The sequence below is a fragment of the Phyllobates terribilis genome, unplaced genomic scaffold, assembly GCF_046119375.1.
Source record: "Phyllobates terribilis strain yellow unplaced genomic scaffold, ASM4611937v1 Scaffold_12__6_contigs__length_324123572, whole genome shotgun sequence".
NCBI classification, from domain to species: domain Eukaryota; kingdom Metazoa; phylum Chordata; class Amphibia; order Anura; family Dendrobatidae; genus Phyllobates; species Phyllobates terribilis.
This window is the reverse complement of record NW_027362772.1, coordinates 300435429-300457185: the sequence shown is the minus strand read 5'-3', so window position 1 is coordinate 300457185 and position 21757 is coordinate 300435429. Positions and strand designations below refer to the sequence as shown.

The window sequence follows — 21757 nt, the reverse complement described above, 5'->3', positions numbered from 1 at the left end:
TGATATTTCCATGGAAAAACAGCAGAGAATACACTGTGGCCTCCACAGGACTAAGAACTGTAGTAGGAGGCACTTGCATCTCTACCTCCCGGGTGCATGTGGGACATTATGTGGGTGATTATTCCTCTTTTACTACTCTGGTCTATGCTTTGAGTTTAGCAACAAAGTGTAAGAGAAACATTAGATTCCGCTGCAGATTGGGACCCCGTATCACGGGGCAGGTGGTCTGATTTCGAGGCTTCCTCGTATTATTTCAGTGCATTACATGTGATCACATTTAGTAGATGTTTCGCGGCCGAGGCTGCGAATACGACGGCTGCTTCCCTTTGTCGTTAATGCGATGAGACGTAGTTTTTGGTTCTTAATTAGCGGCTGTACGAATCTGTAACGGGTGATAAAACCACATCTGTGCCTGGTCGGCCCTTATGTCGGGCGCTCCGGGTTCTCACATGTTGCTCATGTCGAGTCGATTAGCGCGTTTTGGGTTGCGGTTATGCAACATACAATTGTTGCGCCAAGAGGCTGGAACGTGGCAGAACCGACCCTGATATAAGCGTGCTCAGGTGCAGGATCAATAGCACATGGACCTCTGGCACCTGCTCATTGGGGGCTCCAGAATCTATGGTAGAACATCTGAAGGCCTTTTCACCATGGTTTGGTGGTATTTCTCCAAACAACAGCCATTTAAGAGCAGGAAGAGTGAATGTAATATCAGTGTGCTGCAGTCTGATCCCCTCACATTACATAAATCAGCATCATTACTTTCCCTTCCCTCGTCCTCTCCTGGTCTCCTGTCTGCTCGGTCTCCTGGGCTCCTGTCTGCTCGGTCTCCTGTCTGCTCGGTCTCCTGGGCTCCTGTCTGCTCGGTCTCCTGGGCTCCTGTCTTCACTACAAGCCTACAATAATGTATCAACACGTTTACTGGTCCCTTCTCCTTCCTCTTGGGTAGATAAAGTGATGTACGTGGAAAGTGGGTGGGAGACTGCGCAAAAATGGTCCCACCCCAGCAGCATGGAATACAGTTCTACATGAATGTCCCTGAGAAGGAAAGTCCCGGCAGGACACTACCTAGTTGTTTCCTGCCCTCATATCTATTGAGTTAACACCAGGAAGGCTATGACAAGCTAGATGTCTTGTTGGGCTGCCGTCTGGTCTCCTTTTCTGGAATAACAAGCCTTCATTAATGTTTCCTGGACTCCCGTTTCTTCTGGTCTCCGGGACTCCAGGCTCACAGCACAATCCTGCATGGTAACATTGCCCTTTTGGTCAGATTCTCCTCCGTTGTACTTTCATCTTCTTGTGTTATAATAATATGAAACACTCAGCAGATAAAGTGCAGTCCACGAATATGCAAAGCAATATTGACGTTTCGCTACAACATCCGGAGCTTCATCAGGAGAGTGCGGATTGCTGTGAGAGAGAGGTGAGTATAAGTGCGTGTGACTGATGGTGTGGCGCTCACGATGGCAGTCACATGCCTTAGAGCGCCGCACTTACAGTCATCTCTCTCTCACAGCAATCCGCACTCTCCTGATGAAGGTCCTGATGTTGTAGCGAAACGTCAATATCGCGTTGCATGTTTTTGGACTGCACTTTATCAGTTTTTCACATTATTACGGGTTGGACTCTACTCGTGCACCATCTTCTCGAGTGGCTTCTCATCAGGCTGCAGTCTGGCCTCCCGGACCCCTTCTCGTATTTCAAGCCCTCCTTGTTATATCAGCATGTACCCTGGTCTCGCCTCCTTCCCTTCCTGTAGGGGTCATGTGTATGGTCCTCCCATAGACACCTCTCTTTCACTTGGGAGTAGAGATGAGCGGTGTTCGACTAGAACTGTTCGCCAATCTCAAATTCGAGCTGTTTTGGGCGGTGTTCGAGTTGTTCGACGAACCCGAACGATTTGCAAAAAATTCGGCTGTTCGAGGTTATGTTCGATAACTGTTCGTGCACCAAAAGTCGTGTCCTGCATGTCTGGCGCTATTTAGAGCACCAATCATGCAGGGATTGTCTGCCACTCACTGTAATGCCACAGCCATGGTGGTTGTGGCATTACAGTGATTGCCCAAATCGATGGGAACAGTGCCAACAGTGAAACATGAAAAGCCGGCAATTCATCAGCGGCATACACCGGTACCCGACAATTTAGAACCGAAAGAATAGAGCTTCACACATAGATTAGATAGATAGAAACATGTCAGTCACATATATATGAAGTACAGTGACAGTGTTGCTTACTGTAATTGTCATTTAGTGTAAAGGATTTATCAAAAAAAATAATAGTGTTTTCATGCACCGTCTCTTTAAAAAAGCCGGCCGGCAATTCAGCATCTGTACCCAACAATTTAGAATAGAAGGAATAGAGAATCACACATAGATTAGGTAGATAGAAACATGTCAGTCACATATATATGAAGTACAGTGACAGTGTTGCTTACTGTAATTGTCATTTAGTGTAAAGGATTTATTAAAAAAAAATAATAGTGTTTTCATGCACCGTCTCTTTAAAAAAGCCGGCCGGCAATTCAGCATCTGTACCCGACAATTTAGAACAGAAAGAATAGAGTATCACACATAGATTAGATAGATAGAAACATGTCAGTCACATATATATGAAGTACAGTGACAGTGTTGATTACTGTACTTGTCATTTAGTGTTAAAATAAAGGATTTATTTAAAAAAAAATTGGCGTGGGGTTCCCCATAATTTTAGGCTCTAGCGGAGGTTAACCAGACGGCTGGGGCAGATGTTTGAAGCCTGGGAAGGGGTAATACCCACGAAGCTTCCCAGGCTACTAATATCAGCCCCCAGCTGAATACCTAGCCTTTACTAGCTATTAAAATGGGGGACCCCCCAAAAAAATGACGTGGGGTCCCCCCTATTTTAATAGCTAGCAAAGGCTAGGCAGACAGCTGGGGGCTGATATTAATAGCCCAGGAAGGGTTCCATGAATATTGGCCCCCTCCCAGGCTAGAAACACCAGCCGTCAGCCGCCCCAGAAATGGCGCATCCTTAGGATGCGCCAATTCTGGCACTTAGCCTCGCTCTTCCCACTGCCCTGTAGCGGTGGCAGTGGGGCAATAGGGTTGGGGTTGATGTCAGCTTATAATGCCAGCTGACATCAAGCCCAGGTTAGTAATGGAGAGGCGTCTATAAGACACCCCCATTACTAACCCCATAGTCAAAGTTAAAAGAAAACACAACACCCAGAATAAAGTCCTTTAATTGAAATAAACACACAATTCTTTATTGTTCTAAATTAAACCATACTTACCATCACGCCCATTCCAGCTGAAGCCAACGATCTCCTGCAATAAAAGAAAAATAATAAAGCAACCTCATCCTTACCTTTCCATGGTTCCCACGACAGCTTCAGCTCTGCTACATCGAGATAACAGGCTGGACCGCAGCAGAACGCTGCCATCCAGCCTGTCATCCTGCAGACACTGAGAAGCGCAGGCATGCTTGCGCTCTGCAGTGTCTGGCTGTGACGGCATAAAGATGAGACGAGTTCATGTCCAATGAACTCGGCGCATCTCATGCACGTCACTGACAGCGTGGGAGAATTCTCCTGCACTCAGCACTTCAGCGTGAGAATTCTCCCACGCTGTCAGTGACGTACATGAGGTCAGCTGAGTTCATTGGACATGAATGAGCTCACCTCATGCACGTCACTGACAGCGTGGGAAAATTCTCACGCTGAAGCGCTGAGTGCAGGAGAATTTTCCCACGCTGTCAGTGACGTGCATGAGGTGAGCCGAGTTCATTGTCGGCTCATCTGGATGCCGTCACAGCGAGACACTGAGGAGCGCAAGCATGCCTGCGCTTCTCAGTGTGTGCGGCATGGCAAGCTGGATGGCAGCGTTCTGCTGCGGTCCAGCCTGTCATCTCGATGTAGCAGAGCTGAAGCTGTCCTGGGAACAATGGAAAGGTAAGGATGAGGTTGCTTTATTATTTTTCTTTTATTGCAGGAGATCGTTGGCTTCAGCTGGAATGGGCGTGATGGTAAGTAGGGTTTAATTTAGAACAATAAAGAATTGTGTCTTTATTTCAATTAAAGGACTTTATTCTGGGTGTTTGTGTTTTTTTTTTAACTTTGACTATGGGGTTAGTAATGGGGGTGTCTTATAGACACCTCTCCATTACTAACCTGGGCTTGATGTCAGCTGGCATTATAAGCTGACATCAACCCCAACCCTATTACCCCCTGCCACCGCACCAGGGCAGCGTGGAAGAGCGAGGCTAAGTGCCAGAATTGGCGCATCCTATGGATGCGCCATTTCTGGGGCGGCTGACGGCTGGTGTTTCTAGCCTGGGAGGGGGCCAATATTCATGGCACCCTTCCTGGGCTATTAATATCAGCCCCCAGCTGTCTGCCTAGCCTTTGCTAGCTATTAAATTAGGGAGGACCCCACGTCATTTTTTTTGGGGGGGTCCTCCATTTTAATAGCTAGTTAAGGCTAGGTATTCAGCTGGGGGCTGATATTAGTAGCCTGGGAAGCTCCGTGGGTATTACCCCCTTCCCAGGCTTCAAACATCTGCCCCAGCTGTCTGCTTAACCTCCGCTAGAGACTAAAATTACGGGGAACCCCACGCCAATTTTTTTAATAATAAATCCTTTATTTTAATACTAAATGACAAGTACAGTAACCAACACTATCACTGTACTTATTATATATGTGACTGACATGTTTCTATCTATCTAATCTATGTGTGAAGCTCTATTCTGTCTGTTATAAATTGTTGGGTACAGATGGTGAATTGCCGGCCGGCTTTTTTAAAGAGACGGTGCATGAAAACACTATTATTTTTTTTGATAAATCCTTTACACTAAATGACAATTACAGTAAGCAACACTGTCACTGTACTTCGTATATATGTGGCTGACATGTTTCTATCTATCTAATCTATGTGTGAAGCTCTATTCCTTCGATTATAAATTGTCGGGTACAGATGCTGAATTGCCGGCCGGCTTTTTTAAAGAGACGGTGCATGAAAACACTATTATATTTTTTAATAAATCCTTTACACTAAATGACAAGTACAGTAATCAACACTGTCACTGTGCTTCATATATATGTGACTAACATGTTTCTATCTATCTAATCTATGTGTGATGCTCTATTCCTTCATGTCTAAATTGTCGGGTACCGGTGTATGCCGCTGCTGAATTGCCGGCCGGCTTTTTTAAAGAAAGCGTCTTCTGAGCAGTTTGTCAGCTTTTGGACACCTTTGAAGGTGTTTTCTATGTGTTCCTATGTGTTTTTGTTTGCCTGCCATTGGTTTTAACGGTGTTCGACGGTGTTCTACGAACCGAACCCGAACACTGCGGGGGTGGCTCAACACTACTTGGGAGCACAGAGGCATATAGAGAATGAGCGCGGGGGGGAGACGGCAGGAATGGTAACGTCCCAGCAGTCCCAGGATAATGTCACTGAGAAGGAAGGTCCTGGCAGGGCAGTACCTTTGATGATTGCCGAGATCAGTGGAGCTCACAGCCTGGAAGAATGGACTTTAAAAGTGTAATGACCGCCGTCCGCAGAGAGCCAGGTCCCGCTAATATGCGCGCGCCAATATCAGTGCACACGTGCACACACAGGGGGCAGTGTTCACTCTAGGAGTCAGCGCCATCCATCACAAGCTAGGGCAGTGCCCAAGATTCAAATTAAGGGGGCGTAACGGTGCACCGCGCACATGGACGCTCCGAAACCCCCTCCCGCACTCCCTTTAACAAAAGATCCCAACTGGACCGTCTATGGTAACGGAGCTCAGACTTACCTTTCTCAGTGGGGACATAAAAAAAGCCTCTGTTTGACACGTCTGACCCCGACCCGGGACACCCGGAGGCAGAAGCGCACACTCTGCCATGGGTGGGGTTTTTATGCACCAAGGTGAAAAATAGTTTTCTATAAAAAAGGGAAAAAAAAAGCACAAAAAAATAATGTATAAAAAAACAAGAGAATAAAGAATTGACAGTAAACATCCCATGAGCCTGACCGCTGCCTGATATATACTGCTGCTGGTTATCAAGGGTTAAAGAGTTGTCACTCTCCTCCCAAAAGGGCAATAGAAGAACAGAAACCCGGATCTATCCCTGGAGGAAATTCCTGTGTGAACCCCAGAGATCAGCGGTAATCTGTGAGCAATCCTGCCAGCAAGTGTTCAATTTCTCTGCAGCGCCCCCAGAGGCAAAATGGAGTATTGCACTGTGCTTGTCTGTGTACAGCAGGACAGGAGCGGTCCCTGGAAGCAGAACTCGGGCGTTCGGCTTTGTGATTTCAGATGCTGTAAAGTTTTATATAAATGTTTTATCAATTCAACATCGAACATTCTGCAGCGAAGACTCAAAACCAGCAGCGCAGGCGCCGCATCCGGAGACGCCGTAACAGCCTGCAATGCGCTCTTAAAGGGGCCTGACGCTGATACGGTACATGAATAAACAGGGGAGGATTAGGCAATCGTCACTTTGTCAAAGAGGAAAGGTAAAAAAAAGAGATGATTTCAGTGTGATCATGTAAACCCAGTGGATGTATGAGCAGAATAGTGAGTGCAGCTCCGGAGTATAATACAGGATGTAACTCAGGATCAGTAATGTAATGTATGTACACAGTGACTGCACCAGCAGAATAGTGAGTGCAGCTCTGGAGTATAATACAGGATGTAACTCAGGATCAGTAATGTAATGTATGTACACAGTGACTGCACCAGCAGAATAGTGAGTGCAGCTCTGGAGTATAATACAGGATGTATCTCAGGATCAGTAATGTAATGTATGTACACAGTGACTGCACCAGCAGAACAGTGAGTGCAGCTCTGGAGTATAATACAGGATGTAACTCAGGATCAGTAATGTAATGTATGTACACAGTGACTGCACCAGCAGAATAGTGAGTGCAGCTCTGGAGTATAATACAGGATGTAACTCAGGATCAGTAATGTAATGTATGTACACAGTGACTGCACCAGCAGAATAGTGAGTGCAGCTCTGGAGAATAATACAGGATGTAACTCAGGATCAGTAATGTAATGTATGTACACAGTGACTGCACCAGCAGAATAGTGAGTGCAGCTCTGGAGTATAATACAGGATGTAACTCAGGATCAGTAATGTAATGTATGTACACAGTGACTGCACCAGCAGAATAGTGAGTGCAGCTCTGGAGTATAATACAGGATGTAACTCAGGATGAGTAATGTAATGTATGTACACAGTGACTGCACCTGAAGAATAGTGAGTGCAGCTCTGGAGTATAATACAGGATGTAACTCAGGATCAGTAATGTAATGTATGTACACAGTGACTGCACCAGCAGAATAGTGAGTGCAGCTCTGGAGTATCATACAGGATGTAACTCAGGATCAGTAATGTAATGTATGTACACAGTGACTGCACCAGCAGAATAGTGAGTGCAGCTCTGGAGTATAATACAGGATGTAACTCAGGATGAGTAATGTAATGTATGTACACAGTGACTGCACCTGAAGAATAGTGAGTGCAGCTCTGGAGTATAATACAGGATGTAACTCAGGATCAGTAATGTAATGTATGTACACAGTGACTGCACCAGCAGAATAGTGAGTGCAGCTCTGGAGTATCATACAGGATGTAACTCAGGATCAGTAATGTAATGTATGTACACAGTGACTCCACCAGCAGAATAGTGAGTGCAGCTCTGGAGTATCATACAGGATGTAACTCAGGATCAGTAATGTAATGTATGTACACAGTGACTGCACCAGCAGAATAGTGAGTGCAGCTCTGGGGTATAATACAGGATGTAACTCAGGATCAGTAATGTAATGTATATACACAGTGACTGCACCAGCAGAATAGTGAGTGCAGCTCTGGAGTATAATACAGGATGTAACTCAGGATCAGTAATGTAATGTATGTACATAGTGACTGCACCAGCAGAATAGTGAGTGCAGCTCTGGAGTATAATACAGGATGTAACTCAGGATGAGTAATGTAATGTATGTACACAGTGACTGCACCTGAAGAATAGTGAGTGCAGCTCTGGAGTATAATACAGGATGTAACTCAGGATCAGTAATGTAATGTATGTACACAGTGACTGCACCAGCAGAATAGTGAGTGCAGCTCCGGAGTATAATACAGGATGTAACTCAGGATCAGTAATGTAATGTATGTACACAGTGACTGCACCAGCAGAATAGTGAGTGCAGCTCTGGGGTATAATGCAGGATATAACTCAGGATCAGTAATGTAATGTATGTACACAGTGACTGCACCAGCAGAATAGTGAGTGCAGCTCTGGGGTATAATACAGGATGTAACTCAGGATCAGTAATGTAATGTATGTACACAGTGACTGCCCCAGCAGAATAGTGAGTGCAGATCTGGAGTATAATACAGGATGTAACTCAGGATCAGTAATGTAATGTATGTACACAGTGACTGCACCAGCAGAATAGTGAGTGCAGCTCTGGAGTATAATACAGGATGTAACTCAGGATCAGTAATGTAATGTATGTACATAGTGACTGCACCAGCAGAATAGTGAGTGCAGCTCTGGAGTATAATACAGGATGTAACTCAGGATCAGTAATGTAATGTATGTACACAGTGACTGCACCAGCAGAATAGTGAGCGCAGCTCTGGAGTATAATACAGGATGTAACTCAGGATCAGTAATATCATATTTTTTTAAAGTGACTCTGCGGTTTACATGGATTATAAATTAGGCCCTTTAAGGTTTCCTCGATGGTTTCATTAGCTTATGGGCAGCGCTGGATATTACTAGCAGGCTGCAGCCTATTGTCTCTTCTGCAGGTTTAGGACGTGGCGCACTATGGCACTAATATTACCTTGCATAGGACTGCTCTTTATCTGCAGCATAGAAACTGAAGTCAAACTTCCATCCTCTCCGTGTGTCGCAGCCGGAGGAGGTGATCATCCACTTCTTGGGACAGATCTCTGTCTGCAGCCCTATGGTGGACATACAAGCTGTCAGCTTCCAGCTGTAGTTACCGTAAGGAATCTTATACACCTAAACAATGGATTAACGAAAACAAACATTTACAATGTGGCACCCGGACATCCGAGCTCCTGAGAGCCCCCCTGACACACTAACACAGGGGGCGGCACAGAGGGGGCACCGGGGCTGCGCGAGATGCTCCTAAAGGGGAACTCCAGCCACTACACTGTGCTACTAGTGCCCGGTATCACGGTCTGAGCCGGAGGTTTCGTGTGCGAGCATTTGGATGCTTTAAGTGATTTCTATGCCCTGAACGTCACATCACAGTTTGCTCCGTTTTTTTTATCATGAGGAACTTGTTGTTCCCTCTTTGGATCCAGAGGGGAATTCCAAATCCAAAAGCAAAAATCTGTAGCAGAAACCCCTAACTTTTAATTTTTCATTTATTACAGCCGCCTTATGGGCCGTGCCCAGGATGAAAAAGGTAACCTCTATTTCCCCCGACTCTGCTTGTAACAATGCAAGTGGTTCAGTCTCTTGTATCTCATCACCTGTGATATCTCATTGGATTAGAGAAGCAGCAGACCGGCACAAATCTCCTTATCTACCTGGATTGATTTTTTTTTTTACAACTATTGGGGTTTTTTTTTGCATCAATCATCCAAAATATAAAATGAGCCAACTTAAGTCTGTTTTCTGTATACATAGTAGATGTAATGACGCATTAAAAAGAACTGGTTGCATAACTATACACACCCTGTTAGTAATGGCCGGGTAGAATTTGGTCGATAACCACCCCCAGATACTACAAAAAAATGCATTTTGCTTCCAACTCAGACGTGACGACCGATGCAATCCATCAGCGTTATCTACATGGATGCAAATCCGCACTCGGGATCGGGCCCAACGCCTGGAAGGATACGAGGTGCTTACAAGAGCTCCGCAGACTTCTGCCAAGAAAATCGTTATCCTTCGTGTCACATTTGCCCGTCCTTAAGCGATGGAGCTAATCCTCAGGTGCTCGTCCGTAGACGTGCTCCCCGCGGCCCCCCGCTCTAATAATAGGTCTGCACAATGGCGGAATTATTCTAAACAAGGGAGACGTGTCCGTGTTAGAATGTAACACTTCATTGTTCCCGGCCCGACGAGTGGAGAGAAGCGGCCGCCGGGCGGCAGCGCTAAAGAGATGTCAGTCCTTAGTAATGAGAAAACACAGAACATCAACGCGGCCCCCCGAGCTCAATCTGCTCATCGACGCTTACTGCGGATCGCAGCAGCGCGGAGGGGGGAGAGGTTCAGAGCGCTTGTACTTTTTATTATTTGAGTTCTATGATTTAGGCCAGAAATATAAAAAGGATAAAACATGGATTAATGGTGCAATTGATGCAGAGAAATTTGCCAAATACTTGAGTCCGTTTTTGACCAGCGACGCCCAGACCCTGGGCTGTCAGAGATCGCCATGTGATCCAGGATCGTGTGATCCAGGATCGGGTGATCAGCCTGTAATACACACAGCACAATACACCCCTCCGCATAGGGCGCCGATCCGTCAGCAAAGGCCATGAACGAGAGACGAGCAAATCGATTCGAAGGTCCCTGTTCCAACGGCCACATCAGTAAATTCCGGACCAAAACCCTGCGGACCACCACCTGTCTGCAGGAATCCAGGACACCTCCTCTGATTTGTAGGTTCAGGGCAATATGACGCACCAGGCCTACCAATCAGAAGAAGCGCTGGGGATTACAGCAAGCAGGAGGCGGAGGGCTCCGTTCCGACATCCATGGAATGACGTGGCCGCTGGACCTGGGTATGGGGCTATCAGTGACATCTGATAGTAATGATTCTGACCCATCTACAGTCAATGGTAAATTATAATACAAAACAATCTGAAGGCAACCATGTTTTTCTGGACAATCCCTTTAAATGGGGTGGGCCGTACAATGCTCACTCTTAACTCTTCGCTTCGCAGTTCTGCACCGTTCCAGCTGACGAGTATCCGTTAGTGTGATATGTTGTATCGGTCATTGCTGAATGTTAAATATGTAAAGGAGGATAATTGGGCATCTGATTTCTTACCTGAAAGGAGGTCACGTCGTCATCCCCGGGCAGGGTAGATTGCCAGGGAGGCGCAGCCGAAGCATTAAGGGACAGTCGGTAAATGGTGGCCCGTCCTTCCCATTTACATCTGGTCACATACACTGTTCTCTTCAAATCTGGGAAGTTAGAGAGGATCGGGTGAAATAAAGTCATGTAGAAGGATATGCATCAAGTTCATCCTATGCTGATCCAGGAGAAGACAACACTCGCCAGGAGGTGGTCAACCTCGTATCAACGGGGGAAAATACCCACCCACCTCCAAACATGGCAACCAAAACCAATGACCCATCAATTCAACTACGGTAGAGATGTAATGACCCATGATGGGCAAAAGGACTTCTACTGGGTCTCCTTGTATCTGTACTATTGCAACCCCTATATCGATATCCTTGTACTAAATATCATATACCATTAGAGCATGGATAAAGTAGCCATATGCAATGTTACAACCCAACTCACCCTCATGTCCAGTGTCAGCCATGGACATCTTGCTGTTCCATGAAGCCAACGAGCCTCTCTTCTTCTTGTCTGATGAGGTCCGAATGTTGTTTTGGAGGCTCCGGGGTTTCTCCTGGAACAAACCTACAGCACAAACAGTAAATATGATCTATAAGAATTCAATTCTTTATCGTGAAGGGGATTTAAGGGCTTAGGACCCTCAACAACATTTGTGCAGCCGATAAGAGCCTCAGGTATTGTGTCAATCAAGTCTTTCCGGATTACAGGCTCCATCTCCTTCCCTAAGCTCCTTAGTCTTCACATTGCCAGGAGACCACCACCACCTAGGTATATGATGGGTCATACCTTTATTTATTCTTCTAGACTCCTATCCATCATTGGATATTTGTATGTTGTCCTCCTTGATTTAGACCAGAGAGGACTATTGCACTAAGATGTAAAACCCATCGGTTACATAAGGTCTTACTTTTTTTGCTCTTCCAAGCAGACATTAAGCTAAGAGCTACCGCCAAATGATGGCACTTGTAAAACCGCTCTCTATCCTTCTAGGAAAGTACTAAATTCCATGTTTAACATGAGCCAATAAGACTCAAAATCCTGCAAGTCTCCTTAAGAGATAGTCCCGAGTCCAGAAGGTGCATCAAGGGCTTCAAATTCAATCAAACTCTGCTCTACACTGATGAGGGACAATTACCCCAAAACAGATGTATGAAAATGGGGGTTCGGCTTGTCTACTATCCCTAGTCGCATTCCAAAGTTCGTCAATGGTTCAGAAACTGACCTTCAAGGTAGATATTTCCAATAGTTGTCACCAGCTACATCGCTTTCGGTCCTTCTGGGAGAGAGCTAATTTGTAAGCCATTGTAGAAGAAGATCGAAAGGTTCTCAAGATGACCACACGGTGATCTTCTCAAAGAAGTCACCAATATATAGAAGAGAAATGAAAATTGGGCATAGAACATGGGGTCTACATAAAGGGGGATCTTGTCGACTGGTTTCACCCATGAATCCATTCAGAGCCCAACTTTTCTGACCAAGAACAATCAACTGCAACAAGGATTTGGTGGGCATTTCCATCTCGAAGACTCTTGCTGTCATTAAAAAGAAGCGCAAGTGTCAATGTTACCGAGCCCTTTGGTGGGACATTTTCTTTTTTCAGAAGTACCGGGGGACTCTTTTTGTAAATTTTTATACAAAAGCAGGGTTTTCCTTTAAACATATCAGTACTGTGCTTCCAAGTACGGCAGACTCCGGGCGGCAGACTCCGGGCAGAGGTGGGGGCAGAGTGTTCCCGTCCCTGGCGCCTGTCAGCGCTCATCTGCTTCAGCTTGTCTCCCTTAGGCGTGCGGTTCCCTTCATTTCACTTCTCTTATTTCCACTTTCAGGAAGAGCAGAAATTAAGTCTTCTGCCAGGAAAGGTTTTAATAAATGATGTTCTGAGTTCAAACATATGCAGCCAGTCACTGGATACGGGTTCACGTCGGCCCATCCGCTGCCTCTTCACAGCCTGGCTGGCACGGAGGGAGACGATGTAAGGGGCAAGGGTCTCTCTAATATATATTGTGGTGCTCCGGAAAGTAAATAAGATGAACCCTGAGATGCTGGGTATGAGGTTTACGAAGTCCGAGCCAGAACTAGGCTTTTCAGAACCAAGGAAAATGTTAATTTTTCTGCCCTAGGCTTCTATCTACAACAGAACCTCGCCAAGGCAAAGTGGTTCGTTTTCATCCTTCGTCATGTGGGACAAGTCTTGCCAGAACTTCTTCTAGTGGTTCATGGATTATATATAAATGAGCTATTTATGAAGATTCATCTTCCGAAGACTTATCGAATACCAGATCTCTATCACCTATTGCCCTGTTAGTCTACACTTGGCATTACTTTTGTCACCATCATGATTAACGTTCCTGAGATCCACCAGTTATGATGACTCAATCACCATTGGATGCAGCCTATGATTGTCCATCCACAGCATGTTGGTAGAGAAGTACTGGCACCGGAGAACACTTAAAGTTTCTCTAAGACGGTCCATCCTTAATGGCATAATATCCCTCTTCCTCCATGGGAAAAGACAAAGCTGAAGAAGATCTGTTCGGAACCCCTTGTTCTTAACCCTTTATGGAGTTATAGTCTTTGTTGTAGAGTAATTCCTAAAATACATTCAATTCACTGATTGAGGACCTCAAGACTCCATAAACTAGAGTCCACTAAACTACAATTTTTCACTGACTTGGGTGGACTAACTAAATTTAAAATTTAGTTAGTCCACCCAAGTCAGTGAAAACTAAAATGCATTCAACCGAATGAGCTCCGCTCAATGCCAACCAAACTCAAGGAACCTGCAGGTGAATGCTCAGCCATAGAGGGTCAGAGGTCCTAACTCAAGGAACCTGCAGGTTAAAGCTTAGCGTAAAGGGTCAGAGGTCCTACCTCAAGGAACCTGCTGGGGAATGCTCAGCCATAGAGGGTCAGAGGTCCTAACTCAAAGAATCTACAGGTTAAAGCTTAGCGTAAAGGGTCAGAGGTCCTAACTCAAGGAACCTGCTGGTGAATGCTCAGCCATAGAGGGTCAGAGGTCCCAACTCAAAGAACCTGCAGGGGAAAGCTTAGCGTAGAGGGTCAGAGGAACCAACCCCTATCTGCCCCTACAGCACTGGGTGTTCCACCCCCCTCCCCACTCCAGCAGGGACATGGTCAGTCGTGCCTGCACTTCTGTCTAGTGGGAGCACCGTTGAGCTGTCCCTCGGAAATGGGGTGTGTGTGCTGTATACAGCCTACTGAGCCTTGGTCCATACTCCATCCTTACCCGGGAGTGGAATATCACACCTCTGGCAGAGGTGCAATACCCCTGTAGTGGCCGAACCCTCGGGGTGCTACAAATGCTCATTCATTGAGGGTCAGAGGTCTTAAATCAAGGAACCTACAGGTTAAAGATCAGTCGTAGAGGGTCAGAGGTCCTAACTCAAGAAACTTGAAGGTGAATGCTCATTCATAGTGGGTCAGAGATCAAAACTCAAGAAACCTGCAGGTGAAAGCTTAGTCATAGAGGGTCAAAGGTTCTAGCTCAAGGAATTTGCAGATGAATGTTCAGTCATAAAGGATCAGAGGTCCTAACTCAAGGAACCTGCAAGTAAATGCTCAGTGGTAAAGTCAGAAGTTCAAATTCAGCAGACCTGCAGATAAATGCTCAGTTACAGAAAGGAAAAGGACCCTCTATTACTCATAAAGGGTCAGTGCTTTAGACTCAAGGAGCCTGCAGGTGAATGCTCAGTCAGTTCAAGAAAAAATCCCCCTCCCCCAATGGAGATTTGCTTACACCCCTAAGCATGAAGCCTATTCTCTCTTCTTGTTTTTTTTTTTATTTCTTAAAGTGACCTTTATGGTCCATAACGAAGATTAGACCTAGAAATTCTCTATGGGACGATTTAGTAAATCCCAAAGTGACCAATTACTCGAGTGAAATGAACAGCAGTTCCTTGGATCAATGCTTGGCTTATTGAGAGTCTCTGTGCACCAGAGGAGACGTCAATACCGTTATCGGAGAAGATTATTCTCACTTCTCAGCCGGGTGTGACGTCCTCCCGGCACCGAGCCTCAGCTTCTCCACGTTATGTATGCAAAAAAGTATAGGGGCAAACTGTGTCTCCATACTCCGGTATCAGAGGTCACATATCAATGAGATCCATCCAAAGCCTGAGCTCCAGCAAGGAGGCAACCTCATGATCTCCAGCATGGGGGAACGCAACGACCCCAACACCAATGGGAGTCAGACTACTGGGATCCCAAAATCATAAGAAAATTATATAATGCCATGACTTCTGCTGTTTCATTTAGAGTCAGACCACCGCCAATGTTATCATGTATTGATCCTGATTTACATCCTGTATTATCCTCCAGAGCTGCACTCACTATTTTGCTGGTGCAGTCACTGTGTACATACATTACATTAATGATCCTGAGTTACATCCTGTATTATACTCCAGAGCTGCACTCACTATTCAGCTGGTGCAGTCACTGTGTACATACATTACATTACTGATCCTGAGTTACATCCTGTATTATACTCAAGAGCTGCACTCACTATTCTGCTGGTGCAGTCACTGTGTACATACATTACATTACTGATCCTGTACTGATCCTGAGTTACATCCTGTATTATCCTCCAGAGCTACACTCACTATTCTGCTGGTGCAGTCACCGTGTACATACATTACATGACTGATCCTGAGTTACATCCTGTATTATACTCCAGAGCTGCACTCACTATTCTGCTGGTGCAGTCACTGTGTACATACATTACATTACTGATCCTGAGTTACCTCCTGTATTATACCCCAGAGCTGCACTCACTATTCTGCTGGTGCAGTCACTGTGTACATACATTACATTACTGATCCTGAGTTACCTCCTGTATTATACCCCAGAGCTGCACTCACTATTCTGCTGGTGCAGTCACTGTGTACATACATTACATGACTGATCCTGAGTTACATCCTGCATTATACTCCAGAGCTGCACTCACTATTCTGCTGGTGCAGTCACTGTGTACATACATTACATTACTGATCCTGAGTTACATCCTGTATTATACTCCAGAGCTGCACTCACTATTCTGCTAGTGCAGTCACTGTGTACATACATTGCATTACTGATCCTGAGTTACATCCTGTATTATACCCCAGAGCTGCACTCACTATTCTGTTGGTGCAGTCACTGTGTACATACATTGCATTACTGATCCTGAGTTACATCCTGTATTATACCCCAGAGCTTCACTCACTATTCTGTTGGTGCAGTCACTGTGTACATACATTACATTACTGATCCTGAGTTACCTCCTGTATTATACCCCAGAGCTGCACTCACTATTCTGCTGGTGCAGTCACTGTGTACATACATTACATTACTGATCCTGAGTTACCTCCTGTATTATACCCCAGAGCTGCACTCACTATTCTGCTGGTGCAGTCACTGTGTACATACATTGCATTACTGATCCTGAGTTACATCCTGTATTATACTTCAGAGCTCCACTCACTATTCTGCTGGTGCAGTCACTGTGTACATACATTACATTACTGATCCTGAGTTACCTCCTGTATTATACTCCAGAGCTGCACTCACTATTCTGCTGGTACAGTCACTCTGTACATACATTACATTACTGATCCTGAGTTACCTCCTGTAGATCTTTTATTATAAAAATGAAAAACATAACAAAATTAATAACCAGAAAATGAACAGTGTAATGAAACTGGTCCAGCCGCTCCCTCTCTCCTCACACACATATTATACACAATAATAACTACCTACACCATGACATCTGGTCCGGTTACCAAACAAATAATAACAATATAATAAACAATAACCGACAAATTATATACATTTTTTTATTTTTTTATTTTTAGTTTTTTTAATTTTATTATAAATAACATAAATACTAACTATACAAATATATACAAGACAAAACAAAACCCCCCACACTCGAGCCCACCAGTCCCTCCCCGGCACTGACCTGAGAGCTGGTCCCGCGCCTCATGCCTCAGTCCATGTCCAACGTCCATAGGCCAGATCAGGCAGTGCCAGTTTTTCACCCAAATAACCAGTGTCCCACAAGATGAACCCACCTCCCCCCTTTTCCCTCCACCCAACCTAACACCTCCACCCAAACCCATATATACAATATATACAGAAACAAACAATACAATAACCACAACTGACAAAGCCCAAGTTCGGCGCCTGCAGCCCTACATCACTGTCTACTGATCAATAAAACAAAAATCTATGGTGTCAGCAGCAGCCCACCACCAGGAGAGGAGATGACCAGACTAGGGCACACTAAAAGAAAAGCCCCTCCAGAGGAGAGCGGTCCTCCGTGTACCCAGTCTCTCATACTCCAGAGAACGCACCTTCACCAGGTCACCGAGTATGGTCCTAAACACATCGTCCACTGGGAGGATTTTCCGCTGCGTCGATACTAAGCACCGTGCGTTCCACGTGTGATACCTAACCACTGCGCTAACTAGAAATAAGGTGCAGCGGTCCCGACCACCCAGGTCCCTGAATGCTCCATAGGCCCATTCCGCATAAGAGAGAGCGGCCAGCCGGGGCCAGCCAGTGGAGGCGCCCACCCTGTTGTACACCTCTGTGTTAAAGGGACAACGAAGCAGGAAGTGGTCCATGCTTTCAAGCATGGTACCACAATGCTCCCGAGGACAGTTCCTGTCCTCAGAGCTCCTACACTTCAGATTGTCCCTCACACACAGTTTCCCATGGAAGCAGCGCCAAGCCAAGTCCCAAACCTTCGAGGGGATCCTGATAGAATTCAAAAGATGCAGACCCACCCCAAGATCCCGACTTGGGCAATCCCTGAGCACCAGAGGCCTCTGAAAATGGGTCAACAGAACCCTTTTGTCAAGGAGCTTCCTTGGCAGAGTCCTGACCTCCCACATTCCCAGACCCCACCGGCGAATTACCTTCAGAACCACGGTAGCGTAAGCCGGGAGATGTCCATGCGGTGTGCGGAGATCCTTCACTTGCCCTCCTGTCTCCCATTCCTGGAAGAAAGGCTGAAACCATCCCTTACAGGAGAATACCCACGGAGGAGCCCTCTCTTTCCAGAGGTTTGCAATATTGATCTTAATGAAGGTATTCACAAGGAATACCACAGGGTTGACCATACCCAACCCTCCTAGTCTCCTCGTACGGTAAGTAACCTCCCTCTTGACCAGGTTCAGTCTATTCCCCCATAACAGTTGAAAGAACAAACTGTAGACCCGAGTCCAGAGAGGCTCTGGCAAGATGCACACACTGCCCAGATAGATCAGCAAAGGGAGCAGGTAAGTTTTGATCAGGTTTACCCTTTCCCTTAGGGTCAAAGACCAACCCTTCCATTGGTTCACCTTCTGAGTGGCGATCTCTAGCCTGCTGTCCCAATTTTCTTTGGGGTAATCCCCCTGGCCAAATTCGATGCCAAGAACTTTTGCAGAGACTTTGGGTTCTGGAAGGGTGTCCGGGAGATCAAAACCAGGATCTCCTCCCAGCCAGAGACTCTCACACTTATCCCGGTTGATCTTAGACCCGGATGCCTCCGAGTAGCGATTTACCTCTGACATCAGCCATTCTGCCTCCCTATCAGAGGAAACAAAAACGGTGACGTCATCGGCATACGCCACCACTCTCAGAGTGGCTTCCGGTGCTGCCCGGTCCATCCCGATCCCAGCTAACGGTCCACGCTCCACCCTCCTAAGAAGTGGGTCAATCGAAAACGCGTACAGTAGCGGGCTCAAGGGACAACCCTGGCGAACACCACACCTAACCTCAAAAGAGCTGCCAATCCAACCGTTCACAAGCGGGAAACTCTCTGCCCCAGCGTACAAGGTCTTAAGCCAATCAACGAACCCCCCCGGCAGGCCATACCTCAGAAGGACAGACCAGAGGTACTCATGATTAACCCGATCAAACGCTTTTGCCTGGTCCAATGACAGCATGTACCCCTTCCAGTGGCCAGCCCTACCCTGCTCCACCGCCTCTCGGACACAGAGTACAGCACTAATTGTACTACGGCCCGGAACAGAGCAATGCTGGGCCCCCGAAAGGAGCTGGGGTGCAAATTTCACCAGCCGATTAAACAGCAACTTTGCCAAAACCTTCCTGTCTGCATTGAGAAGCGCTATGGGACGCCAATTCTCAATGCAAGATGGGTCCTTACCCTTTGACAAGATGATCAGGGCAGACCTCCTCATTGACTTTGGCAGAGTGCCCAAGGAAAGACACTCATTGAATACCTCAGTCAAGAGGGGAACCAAGGCGTCCTTAAAGGTCTTATAGAATTCAGATGTTAAGCCATCCGGACCGGGAGATTTCTTCAGGGCAAGCCCTTCAATCGCCAACTTAACTTCCTCTTTCCTTATCTTCTCTGTCAAAACGCCAAGAGAGGGGTCTACCCCTGGTTCGGGGACGGCTTCAGCCAGAAAAGCCGACATCTCATCCCAATCCAGATCCCTCTTCCCCAAGAGGTGCGAGTAGAAGGATCTGACGACCTCCAGGATCCCCGATCTGGATCTTTTTAGGGACCCCGCAGTGTCAACCAGTCCTGTAACAACTTTACTATTCACTGACATCTTGCAGTTTCTGTAAGGGTCGGGCGAGCGGTACTTCCCGTAATCCCTCTCAAAAACCAAAGATGCGTGTCTATCATACTGACACCTCATTAGCAAAGATTTCACTCTGGCGATCTCCTCGCGGCTACCTCCAGTTGAGACAAGATGCTCGAGTTTCCTCCTCAGGCCCTGATACAGGCGATACCTGTCCAGGCTCCTGAGGCTCGAGAGCTGGCGGAAGAATCTCGCCACCCTTTTCTTGAACATCTCCCACCACTCTGACTTACTACTACAAAGATCCAGTAAGGGTACCTGGCTCTGAAGAAAATCCTCAAAGGACTGTCTTATCTCCGCTTCTTCCAAGAGAGACGAATTGAGCCTCCAAAAGCCTCTTCCCATCCGGGGGGTCTCTGTAACATTCAGGGAAAACAAAATCATACAGTGATCGGAGAACTCCACCTCAACAACAGATACTGCTGAAGAGACGGCTTCCTCCTTTAAATAAAACCTGTCTTTCCTGGACCTACAGTTACCTCTATGATAGGTGAACCCCTCGTGGCCTGGGGTGTGCCGGATGTGGTCATCCACCTGGCGAGCCTCACTAGCTATACTATTAAGGGCGACACTATCATAAGTCAGCTTGTCTCTGGAACCTCCTCTATCCCGGGGCCTCGTGACAGTGTTGAAGTCCCCTCCAAAGACGACCTGCCGACTCGTAAAAAGGTAGGGCTTGATCCTCGTAAAGAGACACTTCCGGTCTCACTTAGATTGGGGACCATAAATGTTAATGAGCCGAAGCTCCTGTCCCTTCATGAGGACATCTAATATCAGACACCTCCCCATTTCTAACTCAATAACCCGTCGGCATTCTACCGGTGCGGTAAAAAGGACCGCCACTCCGCTATACGGCTCGGCCGCAAGAGACCAATAGGAGGGCCCGAGTCTCCACTCCCTCTTAGCTATAAACACCTCTGCCATATTTGGCAGCCTGGTCTCTTGCAAAAAGAAAATGTCAGCTTCAACCCGGCTGATAAAATCAAAGGCCGCAAATCTAGCCATATTTGACTTAATGCTGGTGACATTAATGGACGCCAGCGTCAACGGAGTGGGTACCGCCATCATTGGTGATTGAGTTAGATGGCTTTCTTCTTCCCACTCCCCTTACCCTCTGCCTCAGAGGAGGAATCCTTCCCCCTCTTTAATGACACAGAGGTGTCCATTCCCACATTTTTCCTTCTTTTCTCGTCCTCGTCTCCGGACTCTGGGCCAGTCCCTCCCCCCAAGGACTCTGCATCCCCAGGAGAAGGAGACTCGGCACCCCCTGTAAGCTCCGCTGTAGCCGGAACCTCACCCTCGGCCTCCTCCTCAAAGGAAGAGATGTTATCAAGGGCTTGGAACCGGTTAGAAAGACCAACCAGAGGGGAGTCAGTTTTACCTTCCTTAGGTACCTTGGTCAGAGCGGGAGAAGATGTTTTATCTCCCTTCTTTTTCTTCTTTTTGGTGCCGAGCTTATGCTTGTTCTCTAGCCACCGCTTATTATCCTCATCCATACTTTCATAATGGGAGGATTCTGAGGCAGAGGCGGTTTCCTCCCTGTGGATCCTCCTGACCTCCTCATCCAACTCATCATCCCTCGGGGCCTCAGCAGCAAGACTGGCATCCAGGACAGGGGCTGCCCCGGTAGTCTGGGGCTCGCCCCGCTCCCTCTCCTGTCTGTGCTTGTCTAGACGCCTCAGCTGGGCAGGCGTCTTTTTATTGCTTTTCTTCCCTGGCCCCTCGGCTCCCCCACCCCTGCTAGTCCCCTCCCCAGCAGAATCGGCCTCACGGCTTACTCCCACCGGGGTCTCGACTGCATTAGCGAAGGAGCGAGGACAACGGCTGAATGGGTGACCTAACTCACCACACAGGTGGCACCTAATCTCCACACAAGAGGCGGCAAGATGGCCGACACCCCCACACAACGCACATTTCTGCACAGTGCAGTTTGCACTGAAGTGTGTGGGGTCGCCGCACCTGTGACAGAGCTTCGGTTGCCCCTGGTAGAAGACCAGGATACGATCCCTACCCAGGAAGGCAGACGATGGAATGTGGGCAACCGTACCACCTGAACGCTTAAGTTTTACCATAAACGTCCAGGCCCCTGACCAGATACCAAACTCGT

At 46.9% G+C, this 21757-nt stretch overlaps 1 protein-coding gene across 1 annotated transcript in view; it reads right to left on the bottom strand.

Annotated features, from left to right (window-relative positions):
- The window catches only part of DISP3 (dispatched RND transporter family member 3), a 167312-nt gene that overhangs the window by 19519 nt on the left and 126036 nt on the right, over window positions 1–21757 (bottom strand). Inside the window, exons 11-14 of the mRNA XM_073657231.1 lie at window positions 11495–11617; window positions 11015–11151; window positions 8828–9009; window positions 5777–5904 (exon numbers count right to left, since the gene is read on the bottom strand). Coding sequence (XP_073513332.1) covers window positions 5777–5904; window positions 8828–9009; window positions 11015–11151; window positions 11495–11617 — 570 coding nt within the window. The remainder of the gene's footprint in view (window positions 1–5776; window positions 5905–8827; window positions 9010–11014; window positions 11152–11494; window positions 11618–21757) is intronic.